Source organism: Micromys minutus (assembly GCF_963924665.1).
Source record: "Micromys minutus genome assembly, chromosome: 32".
Lineage (NCBI taxonomy): Eukaryota > Metazoa > Chordata > Mammalia > Rodentia > Muridae > Micromys > Micromys minutus.
In genome coordinates this window covers 4,318,139-4,337,691 of record NC_137967.1, presented here as the reverse complement: position 1 = coordinate 4,337,691, position 19,553 = coordinate 4,318,139, and the positions used below count along the sequence as shown (strand labels likewise).

At 54.8% G+C, this 19,553-nt stretch overlaps 2 protein-coding genes across 2 annotated transcripts; both read right to left on the bottom strand.

The window, feature by feature from the left end:
- Positions 1 to 3,407: 3,407 nt before the first annotated feature.
- On the bottom strand, positions 3,408 to 9,978 carry CYTH2 (cytohesin 2). Its single transcript, XM_080908582.1, has 12 exons — positions 9,832 to 9,978; positions 8,715 to 8,862; positions 8,553 to 8,619; positions 7,882 to 8,000; positions 7,291 to 7,371; positions 6,693 to 6,805; positions 6,418 to 6,566; positions 5,944 to 6,055; positions 4,163 to 4,239; positions 3,988 to 4,059; positions 3,749 to 3,903; positions 3,408 to 3,666 (listed from the first exon to the last, which is right to left on the bottom strand). Exons 1-12 carry the CDS (start codon positions 9,848 to 9,850, stop codon positions 3,579 to 3,581), a joined length of 1,200 nt encoding a protein of 399 aa, XP_080764708.1. The 5' UTR covers positions 9,851 to 9,978; the 3' UTR covers positions 3,408 to 3,578.
- A 2,043-nt stretch (positions 9,979 to 12,021) lies between these two features.
- On the bottom strand, positions 12,022 to 19,544 carry KCNJ14 (potassium inwardly rectifying channel subfamily J member 14). The gene is made up of 3 exons (XM_080908536.1): positions 19,409 to 19,544; positions 15,133 to 15,894; positions 12,022 to 13,764 (listed from the first exon to the last, which is right to left on the bottom strand). Exons 2-3 carry the CDS (start codon positions 15,838 to 15,840, stop codon positions 13,168 to 13,170), a joined length of 1,305 nt encoding a protein of 434 aa, XP_080764662.1. The 5' UTR covers positions 15,841 to 15,894; positions 19,409 to 19,544; the 3' UTR covers positions 12,022 to 13,167.
- Positions 19,545 to 19,553: the final 9 nt, after the last annotated feature.

The window sequence follows — 19,553 nt, the reverse complement described above, 5'->3', positions numbered from 1 at the left end:
ACTTCAGGAACCTGGGCCCCCCATCTTGCGTCTCCCCTTCCCCCAAGCCTGGCCCCTGGAGGGGGCCTCTGATTCAAACCTTCGCGTGACATTTTCACATTATTTAAAAAAAAAGACAAAAACAACTTTTGGAGGAAAATGGGGCCTGTGTGTGTTTGGGGAGGTGGGAGGAGGTAGCAGCAGCAGACACTACACGGAAGCCACTGTCCCTTGCTCACAGCCCCAAGGCAAGGCGCCCAATGCAGCAGTGGAGCCTGCCTGCCCCTCCCAGCCCTTGGTTGCAGCCCTGACTTACCCTTCCATGTTTCCTGAGGAGTCAGTGATGTCTTGGGACGGGGGGGGGGGGGGGTTGGGGGGAGTTTTGGTAACCATGTCCCTGCAGGGCCTGAAAGCTGTCACAGGGCCAGACCCGGTGGTGGGAAGGGACTCAGAACTGATCTGCTGGAACTCAGCTGAGTCATCTGAAGCCAGTGCCTGGTCTGCCTGCCCACACTGGTCTGTCATTTCCCCATGGCTGCCCACCCTGGGGCAGGCACACAGATACCGTATGACGGTGCATGCACACCCCACCCACGCCTGGCCCTACACAGTTGTTCACCTGCCCAATGCTGCTGTGTCCAGTCTTCCTTGCAGTGACCTGTGACTGCTGCTCTGGTCTCTTCCTGTCTGTTCCCCATGCCTCTCCCTGCTCTCTGCCTCAGTTATATGTTGGGTTTTGTCCTTGTCTCCTCCCTCCTGTGACTGCCTGGTCCTTAGCTTCTCAGTGGCTAGGCTGTTGGTGTCTGGACTTGGGTCCCTCATCCCCAGACTTATTGGTACATGAAGGGAGTCAGAGGAGGGGCAGGGTCACAGGAAAACCCTACAGTAGGGTTTTCCCTCATAGGATTGGACTAGCAAGCCGTAACATGATTGAGAAGCAGGCCTGCCCAGGCTGGGGAGGGAATCATGGTAGAAGGGTGGGCCAGGCCATGGCATCCCAGTTAAAGAATGAGGGTTGGAACCCTGATGCCAAGTCAGAGTTGGGCTAGGACCATGTGTTCTGTCTTGTTCTGTGTATGTGTATGTGTTTGAGACAAGATCTCTTTGTGACCCTGGCTGTCTGTAACCCACTGTGTAGACCAGGCTGGCAACCAATTCAGAGATTAGCCTGCCTCTGCCTCCTGAGTGTTGGGATTAATGGCCTCACCACACCTGGGAAGAGCCAGAGGAGAGAAGGCTGTGGCCTGAACTGGTGGATATGAGGGACAGGACCCTCTGAGTGGAGAGGGTCAGATCCCCAGTGGGAGCCAGGCCAATCTGAACTCTGAGATGCTAATGTCCTATTCAGTTCCTGGGAGCAAGGCTAGAGGGAGGAGGGCTGGTGCCAGGACCCCTGCCCTGAGGGAGGAACTGAAGGAGGGTACACTATAGCCCTCCCCCCACAAACTCATATTCAGTTATCTTCAACCACAGAAACTTACTGCTTCACAGATGTGGAGGCTACAAGACTAAGACCTTCGACATCAGTTTTTGGAAAAATCTCTTCCATGGTTTTGCAAGCCTGGCCTCAGGTAACCATTGGCACTCTTTTGGCTTGTCTGTGCTTTGCCCCAACTCTGCATTTTTCTCCACGTGGCATCCTCTGTCCCAACACCCACTTTGGGCAGTTTTTATGTGTGTGAGAATGTTGGTGGGCATTGAGGGAAGGCATGGTCTCACATAACTCAGTCTGGCTTTGAACACCTTAATTCTGCCTCCCCTAGCACAGGGACTGAAATGAGTCCCCCTCCCTCCAAAATTGGCCTGAAGGGTAGCTCAAAGCATTTTGCTATGACTTGAATGTTCCACAAACTTTGACCAGTGTTCCCTTTAGATCTTCAATCGAGCATGGTGAATGGTCACAGCCCTGGGCACACGGGCACACGGTGGTGGCTCCTCCACTCCCTCCTGCTTTCTAGTCACTGTATCCCACACCCCCCCAGGAATGCAGACCTCCCATTCCACCACCCCCATTCTCAGCCCACCCAGACCCCTTCATTTAAACACACTACACTCAGCTTCCCACAGCAGACCCGCATAACCTGTTTTTGCCTCCCAGAGCCACACCAGTCCCCAGCTTACCTTGGCTGATGTTAGTTCACCAGTTGGCAGGCAATGCTCCTGGGTGAGGAGCCCTACCGCTAGGGGTTTCCTTTGCCCTCATGTCTTTGTCCCCTTAATTTGTAAGCCAGAACACACCATCCGGCTCAAACCCACCCCATCCTGGGCAGTGTAAGCCCTTGTGCCAAGAAAACGTGGTCCTAAGGTGGGAAACTAGAATCCGTACCCCAGACAGTACCTCCCTGCTGCCCAGTCGCCACACAGAGGCAGACGGCAGGTCAAAGGGTGGCTAAGAACCAAATACTCTGTAGCCCAGCACTTTCCTGGCCCTTTGGGTGATACTGAAGTTGTTTTATTTGGGAATCTCCACTTTGCACCAGCTGCCCCCCCCAAGGAAGTAATTATCTTTCCCAAATTCATGGTAAGCTTCAGAAAAACGAATACGTCGGAGACTACGACTACCGCAGGCTGCTGACATACAGCCCGAGCCAAAGCCCACCTAACACAGAACCGGAGGCTCCCACTCATCCACATCAGTGCTGTTGGGGACACGCCCACGGGGGTTTGCAGATCCAATTCCCAGAAGGCCCTGGGGCAGAATCCTTTCTTCCCAGTTAGGCCTGCATGCTACAGCATGCTGGGAAGAAGCCGTTCCTCTAGAACTACTTCATGTCTGGCAGGGCAGCTGGTAGGCTAGAATGCCAGCACCGGAGGAATGCGGCAAGGTGCACGTTAAGCTTGCCACAGGCCAAGAAAACAGTAATAAGAACCCCCTTGGCTCCAAATGTGGGCAGGACGCATTTGGCACTTGCTCACTATTCTACCAGAAGCACAAGGACAGGACCACTTGGGGACTCAGCATTATCTGTCCCGAGATCCTCTCCCACAAGTCAGGAGACACATACCCAGGCCTTCAGATTAAGAACCACCACCTCCACAGGAGGCTGGACCGGGATTAGAGGCCACTGTCACAATGGCATCCTGTGTATCTCATGACACCGTGTCCCTCCAGCCCACCCTGGGGCACTCAGTGAACAGCACAGCCAGTTCCTAGTGAGCGACACAGGGCCTTCTCGGGACTTGCTCCCTCCTGAGCCAGTCCTGTTGTTCTGGACCGAGTAGGCCGACAGGGCAGAGCACGTGGAGAGTATCTGTGTCTGAGCAGCATACTGACACTGAACTCTCGCCACTCAGCACCCACAGGGCTCGAGTGACTTGTTGGGGATGCGCCTGCCTTCCATCCTGTATGTAGCCCAGTGTCCTGGTTAATGTCAAGAGGATGGGTTCTCGGCTCTCCCCAACCCAAGAAATGAGGGCATATGCAGGCACAAGGGGTTAAATAATTAATAAGATTACCAACATGTTAATTACAAATAAGGAGTCAGGAGCTAGAGGTGGTGATTTTCCAAATGGGGAACCAGGATCCACAGCCCCAGGGCCCAGGGGTCCTGCCACCCAGGCGGGGCAGCTCCAAAATAAATAATGGAGGTGGGGAAGGGTCAGGGTTGTTCTTGCTTCTTCTTCACAGAAATCCGCTTCTTTCTTGCTGCCAACATCTCGTAGAAGGGGTCCACACTTACAGCAGCCCTGCAAAACTTAGTGTGATGAGGACCAAGGACCTGAGGCCAGGCCCAGCCCTCCCGGCTTGGACCCAGCCCATGAGGCTTACTGGATGGACTTGATCCACTCATCTTTCTCCTCCTGTGTGGGTGCTGAGATCCGGTACACCATGTGGTTCCCCTCTACCACTCGACCATCAGCCTCAGTTTTGCAGGCTTTGATGAGCTGTCCCTTATTGTTGGGAATGTAAAGCTCAAAGCAGTTCTAGAACACAGGGGAAGGGACAGTCAGGGCAGCTGGGGGTCAGTGCGTGCGAGGACAGTTTTAAGGGCACCTCATGAGTCTCACCGGCTTGCGAGGATCGTCCACCTCACGAATGCTCAGGTTCTCTAGGGGGATGATTCCTCGGGGCTCCTTGTCCTAAGAGGCAGCGTCAAGAGTTTGGGTTACATAGGTCCCCCAGAGAGCGAGAGCCGGGTACCCTGCCCCCCATCCTGGTCATGTCTCCAAGCTACACCCTCACCGTAGTGTACTCAAAGTAGTAGAGGCAGTTGTCTGTAAGGATGAACCAGCGGCGCTTCCAAGTCTTCACCCGGCCCCCTGCAAGGGAAGGGGTGGGAGGGGCCGGGCTCAGCGGGGAACCGCTGGGGAGGGGGAGCAGAGCAGGAAAGGTAGGGTTCTTAGGTCTAGGACAGAGGAAGTGAGGGAAGACAGGCAGGCAAGGACAAGCTGCTGGGACCCCAGGAGTTGGGACCCCTGCTTGGGCCAAAGTTCTGGCAATTCTACAGGCACAGGCTCAAGCCCCTCCCCCTGGGCCAAGGCCGCGGCAGCCCCTCCCTTTCTGATGGGGCAGGGAGCAGGGGCAAGAAAACCAGGTACCTACCTCCTGGGGCAGACAGCGAGAAAGCAGGCAGGACCAGGTGTGGAAGGGAAGGCGGAGGGATGGGGTGCCCCCAAGAGTCGCAGCGACAGAAATAGGGGGTCAGGGAAGGGATGCAGAGGGAGCCAGAGCCACAGCAAGAGAACAGGCAGAGGGGTGGGGGAGAGAGGAAGAAAACCAGTTACATCTACATGGGGTGGAGCCAGGACCTCCCCTTGCCCACCATGTTCCAGCTTCAACCTTCCCAGTAGGTGCTCAGCCTGGCCAGGATGACCCTGATCTAAGGGGTGGGGGTGGTCTTAGCTGTGTGATCCTAGGAAGTCTCTGGTCATCTCTGGAAACCCACCCACCCATATCTTATCAGTAGGAAGAGATGATGGTCAGAGTCAAACCCAGGACAGAGCCCTGCACCTCACTGGCAAGGCACCTTTGAGCCTGTGTCTTCACATGAGAAATAGGAAACACTGTTGGCAGAGCAGCTCAAAGACCCATCTTGGGAGAAGTGGCCTTCCTGCTCCTCCCTCTAAACTGTCTGCTGGGAACCTGCCCTTCTGTGATCCTACTAGCTAGCTGCCCTGCGCCCTACAAAGGGGTCAGGGCCAGGTGCAGTCTCCAGGGCAGTACACTGGCTGGGAGGACATAATGCCTTGCTCCAAGAACACATATCAACAAGGCAGGACAGGACCTAAGACCTGGAGGGACACCAAAGCCACTGCTGACCAGCCAAAGGAAAACGAGGCTGGATTCTGGCACCCCACTCAGCTCTCACACTACCCCCCTCCAGGTCAGTGCAAAGATTCACCTAGCTGGGCTGTAAGGATCTGTGGAGCCAGAATGACTAATGGCTGCCACGTACCCAAGTCCTGCCTGCATGAGCCTCAGGGTTCACACGGCACCCGCAGCTGAGAACACCTCTCTCAGCCCCTCTCTGGCCCTGAATAACTGAGCAGATGGTTTCAAACATGGTGCCGTACCACACTTTCCAACAAGGACTGTCTGCAACTTCCCCTTCCAACTGCAAACTATCTGCCTACCTCTGTCCTGGTCCCTCCTCTGCCAGCCTGAAGCCCAAAGTTATCCCTATGTTGGCTCACCTTGGGCTGACATTCAGCTGGCTGACAATGAGGCCAAGTCTACAGCAGCCTGCCAAGCATCTGATCCTGTCCTGGGCCTTGGGGATTTTTACTGAGGGAGGTGAGAGCCTGGCTCATCGGGCCACACATGGAGGGTTCCAAGCATGTAAATAGGAGAGACCAGGACTTCATACAGGCCTAGCACATAGACAAGTCTGCTCCTGGTTTTAACTCTATTTTTCAGTTGTGGAAACTTGAGGTTCTCAAAGGTGCAAAAACTGAGGATGCTCTGTCTGGACCAAACCACTAGTGTCCCTTCAAGGTCACCAGCAGGCTCACGGAGGGACGTACCCAGCTTTAGGAGCCAGCCCTCTCGGTCTGGGTTGAAGAAGGTGTGGGTGAGATCATTCCCATCATCCTCAGGGATTTTGAAGGGCTCGTTTCGGATGCTGTCATAGAGGTTCTGAGGGGCAAAGAACAGGTTAGCAACTCCAGGCCCCCCAGCCTTCCGCTCAATTGCTCACTCACCAGGGGAGAATGGGAAACGGAGAACGGAAGAGATAGAAGGAGGGAGGAAGAAAAAGGTGAAGGGATAATGGTGGGAAAACCTAAGTTCTCAGAGATGATGGGAGAGAGAGCCTGCAAAGCCTGAGGAGACACAAAACAAGAACCAAGGGCCACACCAGAAAACTAGAAGCAGAAGAGACACACTCAAGGGTCACGTCCACACCACTATGAACAGCCAGACCAGTTCCGGGACTGGAGGACCGCTGGGGCACAAGGTGGTGGGGTCAGAGGAGGGGTAGGGCTGGGGACAGCACTGACCCTGAGAAGGTCCTCAGGCAGGTCCCCGCCCTCATTGATGCCCCGGTTCATGGCCACAAAGCGCTCCAGGCCTGGCTTGTCCCTGACATTGGGATTGTGAAGGCTGGTGTTCAGCATGATCACGGCAAAGGACAACACGTAGCAGGTGTCTGCCAGGTGAAACAAGCCAGTTGGTGATGACTGACCTCTGACCCTTTGTCTGTTTCTCTTTCTGCTGATCCAGACTCCAGCACTTCTTCCCAGACTATAGGCCCACGCCCTGTCCTCTGTCCTACCTGTGGACTGGAAGACCCCAGGGTTGCACAAGCAGTATCTCTGGGCAAAGGCCTCCATCATCCGGTCAATCTTCTGAGCCTCTCCAGGGAGGCGAAAGCTCCACAAGAATTGCCTGGTTTGGAGAGAGGCAGGGTAGGCATAGGTTTCAGGACTGGACAACACTCGCATCTTAGTCTCTGTTAAAAGCAGACAAATCATTATCTAAGCCTTGTCTGGTGTGGTGATGCAGTACCTTCAACCCCAGTACCCAGGAGGGAGATGCAGATGATCTCTGTGCATTCAAGGGTAGTCTGGTCTACCGAGTTCCAGGCCAACCAGGGCTACACCGAAAACAATTAATCAGATATGTTGGTTCTGGCCATGGATTCGAGGGTCTACACAGAAATGGCCCAAGTCTGCTGAACTGGACTGGAGGTCACAGGTGCTTCTGCTGTCACATAAGAGCATCCACGGTGAGCCTCGGAAAAAGGAGGCCCCACCCTGGACTTGTCTTATTTGAGAGTCATTTCCTGAAGTGAGTGTGGCTTGTTTCTGTTGGTGTGGCGCGGCCCTCACACTGACAAGGCCCTGGCATGTGCATTTCTGCCCCGTCCTCACCGGAGGGCCTGCACCAGATTGAGGTCGGTGAACTCATGTAGATCCACAAAAGCATGGAGCACAGACAGGTTTAGCTCTTCCCTGGAGGGAGAGACAGTCACGTCAGGACGAGTGTAGGGCAGATAACAATGTCACATCTTGTTCGCTGCGCTGCCCCCACAGCAGCTCAGCCTGTCCCCTGGTGTCATCCACAGGCTGGGTCCTGTCAAGAGCTTTGGGCACACGGAGGACCTGATGTCACTTTTCTCAACTGTTCCCGTGTTCCCTAGAAGCCTTTATCTCAAGAGCTGGCCTTTCTCTAAGGATTCACAAGCAATTCCTAGTCCCCACATACTCACAGACGTACAGTCTCTGGGCTTCAGACAACCCAGCTGTGTATACACGGTTATGCCACTAACACCCAGACTCAACAGTACCCCAAACACAAATGGTGCCCTTACTAACTGGATGTCTACAGGTACCCCTTCCCAATCCCCTCAAGGTCCCCGGAGACAGCCAGTGCATTGTATCATGACCTAGAGGAGGCCACAAAGCTGCTCTGCCCCATGAGAGGCTAGTGAGTGTGGAAACACTGCGGGCCTGGCAGCTCACCTTTCTCCTAGGTAGTCCCCAATGGCTGTCTTGTTCAGCCCCTCACCCTTGTACAGGAAGCGGGCGATTTCCTCAGGTGTGTTCTGCAGAAGTTCATGCTCCACCAAGAACTGGATCCCCTGGAGGGAGGAGGCCAGATTTGTGCCCAGAGCAGAGGTTTCTGCTCCCCACGATCCTCAGCACCCAAGCCTCCTCACCCTAACAGAGACGACCGCCTTCACACAGCTACTCAAGCGCCATCCCTGACCCACCCCCTCGTTCTCTCGGGCTAACTGCAGCATATGCAGCTGGGCTGGAAAGAAACAGGTCTGAAGACTAACGGATACACTACACATCACAATAAAGAAACGAAGCAGAAACCAGACACCTGTCCATCAAGCCATGAACATGGTCCCTTGCCTGGCTCGCCCTGTGCTGTGTCATGACAACCCCTCTCTTACTGCCACATCTCACTCTCAATTGTAAGCACTTATATCTAGGGGGTTCTTGAGAGTATGGCAGGGTCTTACTAGGATTCTCAGCCTTGCCAAGTACAGGGCCAGGATCCTAAAGGCACAATCATGGAACAGATGTGTAGGGACCCAAGGTCTGTTGCCCAGAGGAAACCTATTGTCTTAACACTTCTAGAACCAGGGATGTCAAAACTGTGCCTGAATATCTTCCCCGCTAACCTTTTTGGGGTCCATGTTGAATTTCTTCCTGCCCATTGCCATCTTCCGGTTCCGCTGCAAGGTCTTACTGCAAAAGTAGGGTGAGGAGCAGCCAAGGGCCAATGCCTGAGCACCCAGGGCCCTGGCTAAGCCCCATGCCCCATGAACCTCCACAGTCCTCACCTGCCCTCATTGGCCTCCAGACCCTCCACCTCGCTCATAGCTTCGCTTAGCTCTTCCCGCAGGCGCTGGATCTCCACCAGCAGTTCCTGCTTGCGCCGACGGATGTTCTCCAGCTCCATGCGCTCCTCCGGAGTCAAGTCTGGGGGCTCTGGGGACCAGGGTCGAGAAATTAGTCCTGGGGGCCAGGACTCCTGCATCCTGAGAAAGGATTTGGGCTGGGGGCCTGGTTTCCTGTCCAGAAGAGGAATGGCTGAGTGGAGAGAGAACCCTGAGTCCTTAGGTTGGGGCAGAAGTCCCTAGGAATCCCATCTTGTAGGTCTAGGGATGAATTTCTGGGCCCATACTTGGAAGAGAACCAGTGCCTGGGGTTCTGGTCCCATCAACACAGTTAGAAACTCCCAAGTCTAAATTTTAGAAGCTTTATTCGGATGCCCTGGCTCCCTGGTTCCAATACAGTAGAACAGGGTGCTTGGATATTAGAAGCATTACTTGGAGGGTCACAGGGCCTTGGGTTCACGGCTCCATCATCTAAAGGGCTTTGGGGTCCTAGATCTCGGAAGGAAAAAGGTCCCTTCTTCGTGCTTGAGGACCTGGGAATCCTGGATCTTGGGTGCAGATCTTGGAAAGACACCAGGACTGTGGCTTCTGGATCCATCACAGTAGGGATCCTAGCATGGACCTTGGGTACATTTCTCATAAGGGGGCCTGCTTCTAGCTCCATCATGGTGTGAAACTTGGGGGTCCTGAAGCTTGGGTGCATTTCTTGGAAAGGAACCGAGGTTCTGGTTCCGCCGTTGCGGACACCGTGGTCTGGGTCTTGGTACACAATAGAGATAAGCTAGGGCAGCAGGATCGTGGGTCAGGGGTCGGAAGGACGGCGGAAAGCCTGAGTCCGCAGGAAGAAAGCCAGGCCGCTGCTCCCGAGGGTGTACGCCCCGCCCCGCCCCGCCCCGCCCGCCGCCGCCGGAAGCGGGATCGGCTCAAACAATGGCCCGGGACCCCCGGCTCTCGGCCGCGCCGGAAGCCCGTCCCGCGCGCGGAAAGGCGCCTCGCCACTGCCCTGCTGCCCGCGGCGGGACTTGAGAGCCGCTCCGCCCGCTCGCCTCGCCCGGCCTACCGTAGACACCGTCCTCCATGGCGGCTAGGAAGGCCCGCGGGGAGTCCGGGGCGGTTCCGCCGGCTGGGCCTGCGTCCGCGTCGGCCCGCGGGCTCGAGTGAGCCCGCTCAAACGCCCCAGGAGCCACCGCCGCCTCCTCAGCGCCCGTCCTCAGCGCCGAAAAGACTCTCCCTTCACGGCCCAACCGCCCGGCCGATGGGGCCCGCCCCTCGCTTTGACACCACCCAATCCGCTGCGGGTCTCCCCGACTGCTCCGCCCCCCAACGCCGCAGGATCATCTCCAGGACCAATAGGCACAAGAGAAGCAGATGCAGGCACGTACAGCTGGCGATAGACTGCTAGACTGACCAATCGGACTGTGGGTAGTGTGCTCGGTCCCGCCTCCGAGACAAAGGAAAATCCTTGGCAGCTTTATCCTCCAATTAAAAAACTGACAAAGAAGTGACCAGGAGGTGTGACTTCAGGGAGAGGGGAGATTGCGCCTGCGCACAAGCGAGACTAGGTTTACTTAACCCTTACCCCTCATTTGTTGTTAGGGGGCGGTGCTTTATTAGTTTTGTTGTCAAGGGCGGGGTCTCAATTGGGTTGTCCCTGGAGCCACACCTCCTGGCCCTCCAAGCTAGCTTTTGACCGCAGTGGTTGCCAAGCAACTGTGAACCACACAGACCGTCTTTTCCCCTCATTTTCTGGGTACTTCTCAGCAGGTCGCTATCTTTGAACCCTCTTAGTACTTCCACCTGATACTTTCCCACACAGCTCAAATCTCCTCAGAATCAAAGGATGGTAAATAAAAGCATTCTCTGTTCCAGATGTTTGGGTGCCGTGAATGCAAGGGCTCTATCTTCCCAGCGCTTTATCTGTTTCTCAGGATCTTCCTCTCTTCTAAACTCTCCCTCTTAACTCCCTCTCCCGAAAGCCTTGCCTTCCCCAGGCATTCTCCCAAGACACCGCTTTTCCCTCAAAATCTTCCTCCGCCTTGCACTGTCAAGTTTGACAGCTCTCCAAGAACTGGTACTTAAGGTTCTCCTTCCACCCAACCTTTCCAGTCCTCACACTCCTGCCCTTCCTAACCTCATCTCTCCTCATAGAATTCTCCTCCTCTTTGCAGGGAAAGCAGTGAGGGGCCTGCATGATGGGGACTCCGGCATACTTGTAGATCCCAGGCCCAAGACTGGGCTTCCGGGTCTTGTCCTCATTTGTGCCCCTGGGCCGCTCAGGTGGGGGCGGATTCTGGGCCAGGACTTGGCTAAGCCTTTGGATTAGTCATGGAGCCTCTTAATCCCCTCTCTGACCTTTATGAGTGGCCTGACCCATGCCCTCCCTCCTGGGGACCCTGGGTACACCAGCCCTACCCAGTTCTCTCCTTTTCATTAGAATCGCATGCCCCTGCCTGTTCAGCCCGACTTAGCATCTTTCTCCACCATGGTCTCCTTTGTTCCTAGTCCCTGCCCTAGACTTGGAGGTAGGAGAGCTGCCAGCTTAATTAATCCTGTCCGGTTTTTACCTGGGGATTCTGAAGGATAAACTAGAAGAGGGCATGGGTGGATTCAGCACTCAGGAAAGCCAATGCCAATGATGGTGCTGGCTCTCGGTCAGGAACACCTCCCTCTGGCAGCTCCCCTGAGGCTTGGCCATCAGTCTGATGGGCACTTAGGTGGCTGCGCCATAGGTGGAGGGCAAACACTAGGACCCACAATTTCAGAAATACAGGCACACTGCCAGAGCTCCTGGGCCTTTAATGCAGTGACAGGGTCCCCCTGTCAATTCCTCCATTTCTGTCACAGTGGGCATGCCTCGTCTCTTCCATCTTCAGCCGCTAAGCTGGAGCAGGGAGGCGGTGACGCTGGCCCCTGGTCGTATAGCCCATGCGTTTTTGCTGGTTCTGAATCTACATACGACATGGATCTAGCCATTGAGTCGGTGTCCCCTCCACGACCCCTGGAAGGCTGTTTCAGCATGAGGGGAGGGAGAGGAAGTCTTAGGTAAGGTGAAGGACCATCCTGCTAGGAGGAGCCTCGGAGAACAGCGAGCTCGGGCAGCGATTGTTACAGGAACAAAACAAAACAAGGAAAGTTTTGCCTAAGCCCGGAAGTTCCTAGGAGCTGTTGGGATTTAAATAAAGTGAAGATTCCTCCTGGATCTCTGCAGAGGGCTCCAGTGAGCTCCGCTCTTTCACATCTTACCCACAGGAACAACAGGAAAGATAGAGATCTGTATTTATATCATATATAATACACATATGTATAATATCTGAGAAAGACACACATCACTATGTAGAGTGACCCAGAAGATTTCAGGCTGCAGCCCCAGCCTCTTCCCTCACTTTCCCATTAGATGGCCCTGTGACTGTCTAGGCTCTCACTTGCAAGCTCCACCCAGAACAGTGTCTGCCTCCTACCTACCAGACTGCCCATCTGAAGGTGACCAGGACTTCTAGGCTTTGGGAGAGGACAGCTCTGGCCCCTGGAGTTCTGATTCCTTTTGGCATTACAGAACCACAGGAAGCTACCCAAGGTCATGGAGATCCTCAGCCCTACTGGGCAAAGTGGAACCAGCAAACCACAGACATCCTCCGTGGACTCTGGCCAACCCCAAAGCATAGACTCCTGATTCCTTTGGACGTTCTAAGAATGGCACTTCAAACAGGAACAAAATTCACCCTGTGGGTCGTGGAGAAGCCAGACCCAGCCCTTCAGCCGGACCCTAAACAGCCAATACTCCAGAGTCCTCCGGCTTCTGGAATCTTAGTCCTTCCAAACTCAGAAACCTACCAATGTTTTGTGTATTCTAGAAACATAGCTTTATAATTTTGGGAGCAGCTCCACTCTCCTCTAGCCACAACCTGTTCTAGATTCCCCGGCGTCAACCTAGACTCAAGAGAATCTCAACGTTTGGACTCTCCGGAGCCAGCAGGCCATTTCTCCACACACAGTCCAGTCACTGTTGTCTTTGGTCAATTGTGATGATCCTGAATCCTTGGAGTAGTCTATCCTTGCTTGAATCTGTTTCTTGATCTGTCTAAATTGACATCTTCCTCCCCGAGGCTGTGTATCTCACTAATGTCCAACCAAAATCCAGCCTCCACGCCTAGTCTCTCGTATGGTCCAGAAATCTGATCCCTTGTCTCTGGTAAGACTTAGGAATCCAGCTCATAAAGGGGTCTCAGGAATGAAGAGTGGAGCAGAGAAATAAAGGTGTAGTAAAGCTGTGGTAGACATCCTCATGGTTAACGATTACCTGAGAAACCCCTGCCCCACTCCCATCGGAGGCCGGAAGCTCTCCATCCCTGTCATCTTTGGGAAGGGGTGTCACGTGGGGACGTGGGCCTCAGCTGTGTCATGGAGGCAGGGTCAGTGCCAGGGTTGGTGTAAGAGCTCGGGGGCTGGCAGCCCTCTCCGGGGTCTCTGCTGAAGTCTCTTCCCTAGCGTCCTCCTCCTCATCTTCCTCCTGGCAGCAGCTCAGAGCGAGTTCATTCTCGTAACAAAATGCAGCCAGGGAGCCAGGAAAACCCGACTTGGGGCTGTGTGAAGCCTGCTCTGCCCGTTCATCCAGCTCCTTGGCACTGCAGACTGGTGTCCCCGGGACCTCATATGTTCGGTGGAAGTGGCGATAGTCAACCTCATACTGGGAGCCACGCTGGAAGAGGACCGGCTCAAAGCGATGTCCCCAGAGCAGCTCCCCTGGGAGGTAAGATGAACGGCACTGGGTAGTCATGGCTGTGGCTTCAACCATACCTTCAAGAATGACCACCAGCTCAAAGTCCGCCCGGGCCAGCTCGGCCCGCCCCAGTTCATACAGTGGACTAGCAGAGTCAATCTCATGCACGATGGTAATGGGGGACACGAGGAAGATGCGGTCTGTGCCTCCGTCAAAGCCAACATCTACGTCCTGGTGGTCCAGCGGGATGTACTCACCCTCGGGGGTCACACGGGGCTGTGCAGGAGCAAGAGCCAGAGCCGTGAACAAAGATCACAGAAAGAGAGGAGTGAAGAGACAGAGAAAGAACAAAGAGCAACGCCGTGAGCTTGACCCAGAGACCGGGACAGAGGCAGAGATACAGAGAGAGGCAGACACACAGTCCCAGAGAAAGGCACCCAGACCCAAACCCAGGGAAAGGGGAACACAAATCCCAAAGAGAGGGGGGCACAGAACCCCCATTCCTGCCAGGGGGACAAAAACCCAGGAGCAAGGGAAGACAGAAGAGACCTGGAGAGAGGTAGAGACTTAGAGAGAGAGAGAGAGAGAGAAAGAGAGAGAGAGAGAGAGAGAGAAAGAGAGAAAGAGAGAGAGAAAGAGAGAGAGAGAGAGAGAGAGAGAGGACATAGGAGGCTCATCTGGCTCCAACAGGAACTATTCTACAACTGCTCAGGCGGCCATGCCTCTCCACCCACTGAGTATAGGGATGAACACACCGAGAACTATGTGTCCGTTCACCTCCTACCTACTACCCCATGACTGTCTTTTGGGCTGTGTCACTGCCCACAGACTTCTGGAAGAAGTGTCCTAGGTCATCTTGGGAGTTTCAAAGGGCTAGGAGTTCAAATATGATTGGGATTCTTTTCCCTGTGCCCCAGAGGCTTCTGGAAGCTTTATTTCCCACAGTTAGTCACCTTCAGCCTCTACCAGACCAGTGCTAACCGCAACTCAATAGTTTGTTGGGAACCCAGATGCTTGAGAACGTGGCCCCAAGTCTAGGAGCAACAAGGCTTCCACAGTAGGGCTTGGAGGAGGCTGCTGTCCCAGTGACCAAGGCCTGGCATTATTTCCAGCCTAGATGCTCTACTCATTGGGCAGGAGGTTGGTAGGACAGCCCGGGACCCAAGTCCCGAGCTGCTGTCTTCCTTTCTCGTGGGAATGGTGCCTTGGATAGTGGCAGCAGGGCTTCACAGTCCCCAACACCTACTCAACACATCTCAGGCGGCTGCACAGGCTCTTCCCTATCTCAGTGCTACAGAAGGAACACAGGAGGGCGGGTGTAGCTACCCGTGTCTAGACCGCTCAATAAACTCCTACCAAGCAGCCTCCAGGTCAGGGGGCTGGTTTCTAGGAACTTGCCTCCTGGGTCTACATCCGCTGTCCCAATAGTTCTGTGCTGAAGGGGGCGCACCTCCCATCTTCCCACACTTTACAACTGGTCCTCTTCTAAACACACACACACACACACACACGCACACGCGCACACGCACACGCACGCACGCGCGCGCGCACGCGCGCACACACACACACACACACACACACACACACACGTACACACCCCTATAGCAGCTGGGTCCCCTCCCCAGCCCCAACGCACCCCCTCACCTGCAGCAGCTGGGCCCTCACGTGAGCCTCCACCAGGTGGCTGCGGCGCAGGTTGCCCACCCGCCACATGAGGCAGAGACGGTGGTCTCGCAGAGCCACCACCGCGTTCTCGCTGAAGACCAGTGTCTCGTTGCGTTTCTTGGGCTTGGCCATCTTGGCCATAACTGCACCCACGACGAAGGCGTCGAGCACACAGCCTGCGATGCACTGCAGCACCACAGCGGCCACGGCAGCCGGACACTCCTCGGTGACGCTGCGCACACCATAGCCTATGGATGTCTGGGTCTCCAGTGCAAAGAGAAAGGCAGCCAGGAAGCTGGCCACTTGCGAGAAACAGGGAGCCGGTGGCGGTGGGGCAGCCAGGTCGCCGTGCAGCGAGGCGATGAGCCAGAAGGTCAGGCCGAAGAGCAACCAGGAGGCGAGGAAGGAACAGGAGAAGAGCAGGCACATCCAGCGCCAGCGCACGTCCACACACGTGGTGAACAGGTCACTTAGGTAGCGTGCGCCCTGGCCACCCAGATTCACGAAGCGCACATTGCAGTGCCCATCTTTTTTGACGAAGCGCCCGCGACGCCGGCTCCCAGCTACCGGCCCAGGCGCCCACCCATTGCGGCAGAGCCCGGCCCCCGCCTCCTCCTCATCGCCGGCTCGACTGTTTCCTGGCTCCAGCGCGCCGCTCAGGCGGCGCAGAGCCCTGGCCAGGCCCATTGGATGGGGAGACCCCCTCTAGAATTGTCCTAGCGGGGGGCAGGCGCCCCAAACCTGTAGGAACAAAAGATGGGCAGGAATGTCAGGGGTACCAGGAACTGGAGGACCCACTGGCCACAACTCCGTGTTCTGCATCCTCATCTAAGAAAAAGGATAGGGCAGTACTCATGGGACGTGAGAAACATAAGAAATGTGGTACAACCTAGCAGGTGTCTAGTCCAAGTAATGCTATGAAGTGTGCCAGCTTGGTGGCTTACACGGTGGTGAGCAGAGTTTATGAATTCACACATTCTGGGGGGTTGTTTTTGAGATGGTACTGGTGTGGAACACAAAGGGACTCCTGGATGTGAGACAGTGCTACCACTGAGCCGGGCTTCCAGCACAAGGACAGAGTTTTGAGCTAAACAATATAGTTTTACCAATATAAACTGCTTGAGACTACAGCCACTCCAGCAAGGGTTTGAATGCTAGCAGGTTAGCTCCTATGTCCTCGCAGGTGATTACCAAGTATCAGAAGGAAATACCCCAGGCCCCGGTGTGTGGCGCACATACTGTAGTTCCAGAACTCATGAGGCTGATCTAGAAGCATGGAGAACCATGACTCATACACGTAACAAGGATTCAATCCAGCAGAGAAAAAGAAAAGAGGGACAAACATCGAACGCTGTGAACAATTTCTTTGTTGAGGCCACTTTATGAGCTCCAGTGACCTTTGCACCTCAGCCCCTGGAGAACGTGGGAACACAGGCCTTAGCGTGTTTTAAGTGGGAGCAGCCAATTCCAGGCACCGGTTGGTTCCCCGTATCTTCCATATCATTTGTACCCACTGAATTCGCCAAACTCAGACTGAAAGCATCGTTCTCTGTACGGAACACGCAGATCTTTGTCAACATCTGTATTCCCTGAGCAGTACTGTACAGCTACACAGCAAAGCCTGGGGGTGGTGGTGTGCACCTTTAATCTCAACACTCGAGAGGCAGAGGCAGGCAGATCCCTGAGAACTTGAAGCCCGCCTGGTCTACTGAGCAAGTTCCGGGACAGCCAGGGCTACAGAGAAACCTTGTCTTGAAACACCAAACCAACAAACCCCCAACAAATCACTGACTGCATTGTTCAGTTATGGAGGTGTTTGTTTATGAGACAATGTTTTCACATACCCCAGACTGGCCTGGATCAGATCCTCCTGCCTCCACATCCTGAGGGCAAGGATCACAGCTGTGGAGAGGACTCTAAGCACATGGGACAGTATGTGGCAGTTACCTCCGTCTGAGGCAGGGGCAGGCTGGGGAAAGATGCAGGGTTTCGTTCTAGGCTGATAGGAGTCCTCGAATTGGCGCAGGGACAGCTGCTTAACTGTGAACACACTGCAGATCACTGCATGGGTGAGGCCGTGTGGCTCAGAGCAGTGCTTGAGCCCTATGCCTCAGGCCCCAGCATTTCAACAGAAGCATTAGATGTGTTGATGGATGAGTTACCTTCAAATGAAGCTGCTAAGTTCAGCCTTGACCAGCTCATCTGAGGACACTCCTACTAGTTCTGTTTCCTTAACAAGGACAGGGACATCATCCCAGTAAGGAAGCAACTCTGGTCATAAAGACCCAGGCCTTACTGGTCCTTGTGGTGGAAGGTGGAGCTCTGAGGGCCAGACCATCTAGACCTTATCTAAAAAAGGAAAAAAAAAACAAACCAATCCCTCAGGGTCTTTGATCAGACTCTAACCCAGGTTTTCTTGTCAGTTCTGATTTGCACACTTGAGAGGTAGAAATCAAAACCCCTGACGTTAAAGGCAGGGGCTCTGGAGCCCTCCGGCAGCTCTAGCCCAACTCCCGCCCTGGACACTCAGTTCAGATAGTGGTGTAGTGGGTGCTTACGAACCTTCCTGAGCCTGAGTGGAGGCCAGGTCCATATTTGTCAGCTTTATCTACAGCTCCGTACTCTGTAGGCACACTAGACTAGACTCTGAGGGCCCTCATGGGCTTTGGTGGAAGGACCTGAGTGGGTCCATGGAAGGCTGTGTGAAGTTGGGCACTTCTGGCCCAGAGTGCCTTGCACCCCCATTTTGGTCTCCATGGTCTCCGGAAAGCCCAGCCAGGGCTCACTAGGCCCCCCTGACAGGTGCTAAGCTGAGGCTGAGAGAATGGAGCTGGACAGTCAGCACAGCAGCCCGGAATGTTAAAGGTCATTCTTGGGACGGGGAAGCAAGATGGTCTCCCAAGAGCAGGTTGGATTCCTACTTTACAATGGTTCTCATGAGCTATCCAGAAAGAGGGAAGGCAGAATCACCCAACTTCAAGTCCCTTAGCTGGAGAAAGGTGGCAAGTTCAGACACCAATGAGTCCTTGGACGCCAAGGCCCAGTGATGACCACAGTGCTGGCAGTGAGACAGGCCAATGTGTAGGGACCTAATGGCCTCGAGGGGTCACCTTCATTGAATGCTCAGGGTGCCAGGGGCCAAGGGCTTTACCCCATCTCACTCTGGGGTGCCCGTGCTAGGGTGGAAAGCTGGCTTGGGTCCCAAACCTCTGACCCCCAACTCTGCTACTGCCTGAGGCAGATCTGCATCTCCCTTAGATTGGCTGGGATTCACAGCTTCAGAGCGCCATCTGCATCCCACACGGGCCAGCACAAGGCGGTTCCTGCAAATGACCGAGGAGGATCCTGATCCACACCCCCATCTTCCACCTGACCTACAAGGGCAGCTTAATGTTTCCATATAAAGGAGCCACGGGGCTTAAGGTACTTCAACTTCATGTCAAAGTCACTATATAATCTGGAGCCAAAAACCCCGCCCCTCCCATTCACACAAAGTAGCACCCCTACCTCTGCCAAGTAGTGGCAACAGAGGGTACTGAAAGAGCCCCAAAGGAGGCCCCTTAGGGGACAGGGACCCCTGTCCTTTTCTGGTCTCCAAGGCAGCCAGACAACCCAGCCACACTGGGGTGACTAGGCCCAAAGATGCAAATTCAGTGTTGTGGGTTGGGAGGTGGGGTGGGGTGGGGGTGCCATATGGACAAAGACCACTGACAGAAACAGACACAGAGGGAGGCTGAGAAAAACAGACAGAAATGAGGTCGAAGTGGCGTGATCCAGAAGACCCAAGGGGCCGGGGAGTGCAGAGACTGACTCAGAGAAGGAGACCTGAGGTCAAAGACCCAGAGAGGCAAACTAAGTCAAAGTGGCAGTGAGCCGGGAGACAGAAACTCAGAGAAAAAGACAGACAGACACCAACCAGAGACACAGAGACCTAGAGAGAGGGGTAGAGACACAGAGAAAAGGAGACAAAGACCGAGCAGGGGTGGTGGGGCAGACAAGACCCAGAAACATCAGTAGACAAAGGCTGAATAAGAATTGGAAGAGAAATAAATCTCACGTCTTATGAAATGCAGACAGACAGGGAGTGAGGGGGTGGCTGCCTTGGAGAATGGCAAGGGAGAAAATTTATGGCAGTCAAGATTGACCAGAGCTAGAAGCCTGCAGTGCTAGAGTCGGAAGGCTTCTGGACGGAACGTTGGGGAAGGAGTTGGGGGAGGAAGGAAGATGAGGTGGGTTGGCTCATGTCTGCACTTACCTGGGGGGGCCGCCCACCCCCATTCCCTGCACTGGGGGCTCCTCTGCTCAGGCTGGAGAGAGGCCTCTGTGGGTGCTAATGTGTTGTCTGTCCTCGGCCCCTGGGCCTGAGCCGGGGCACCCAAGCTCTGAGCTCCGGCGGATCA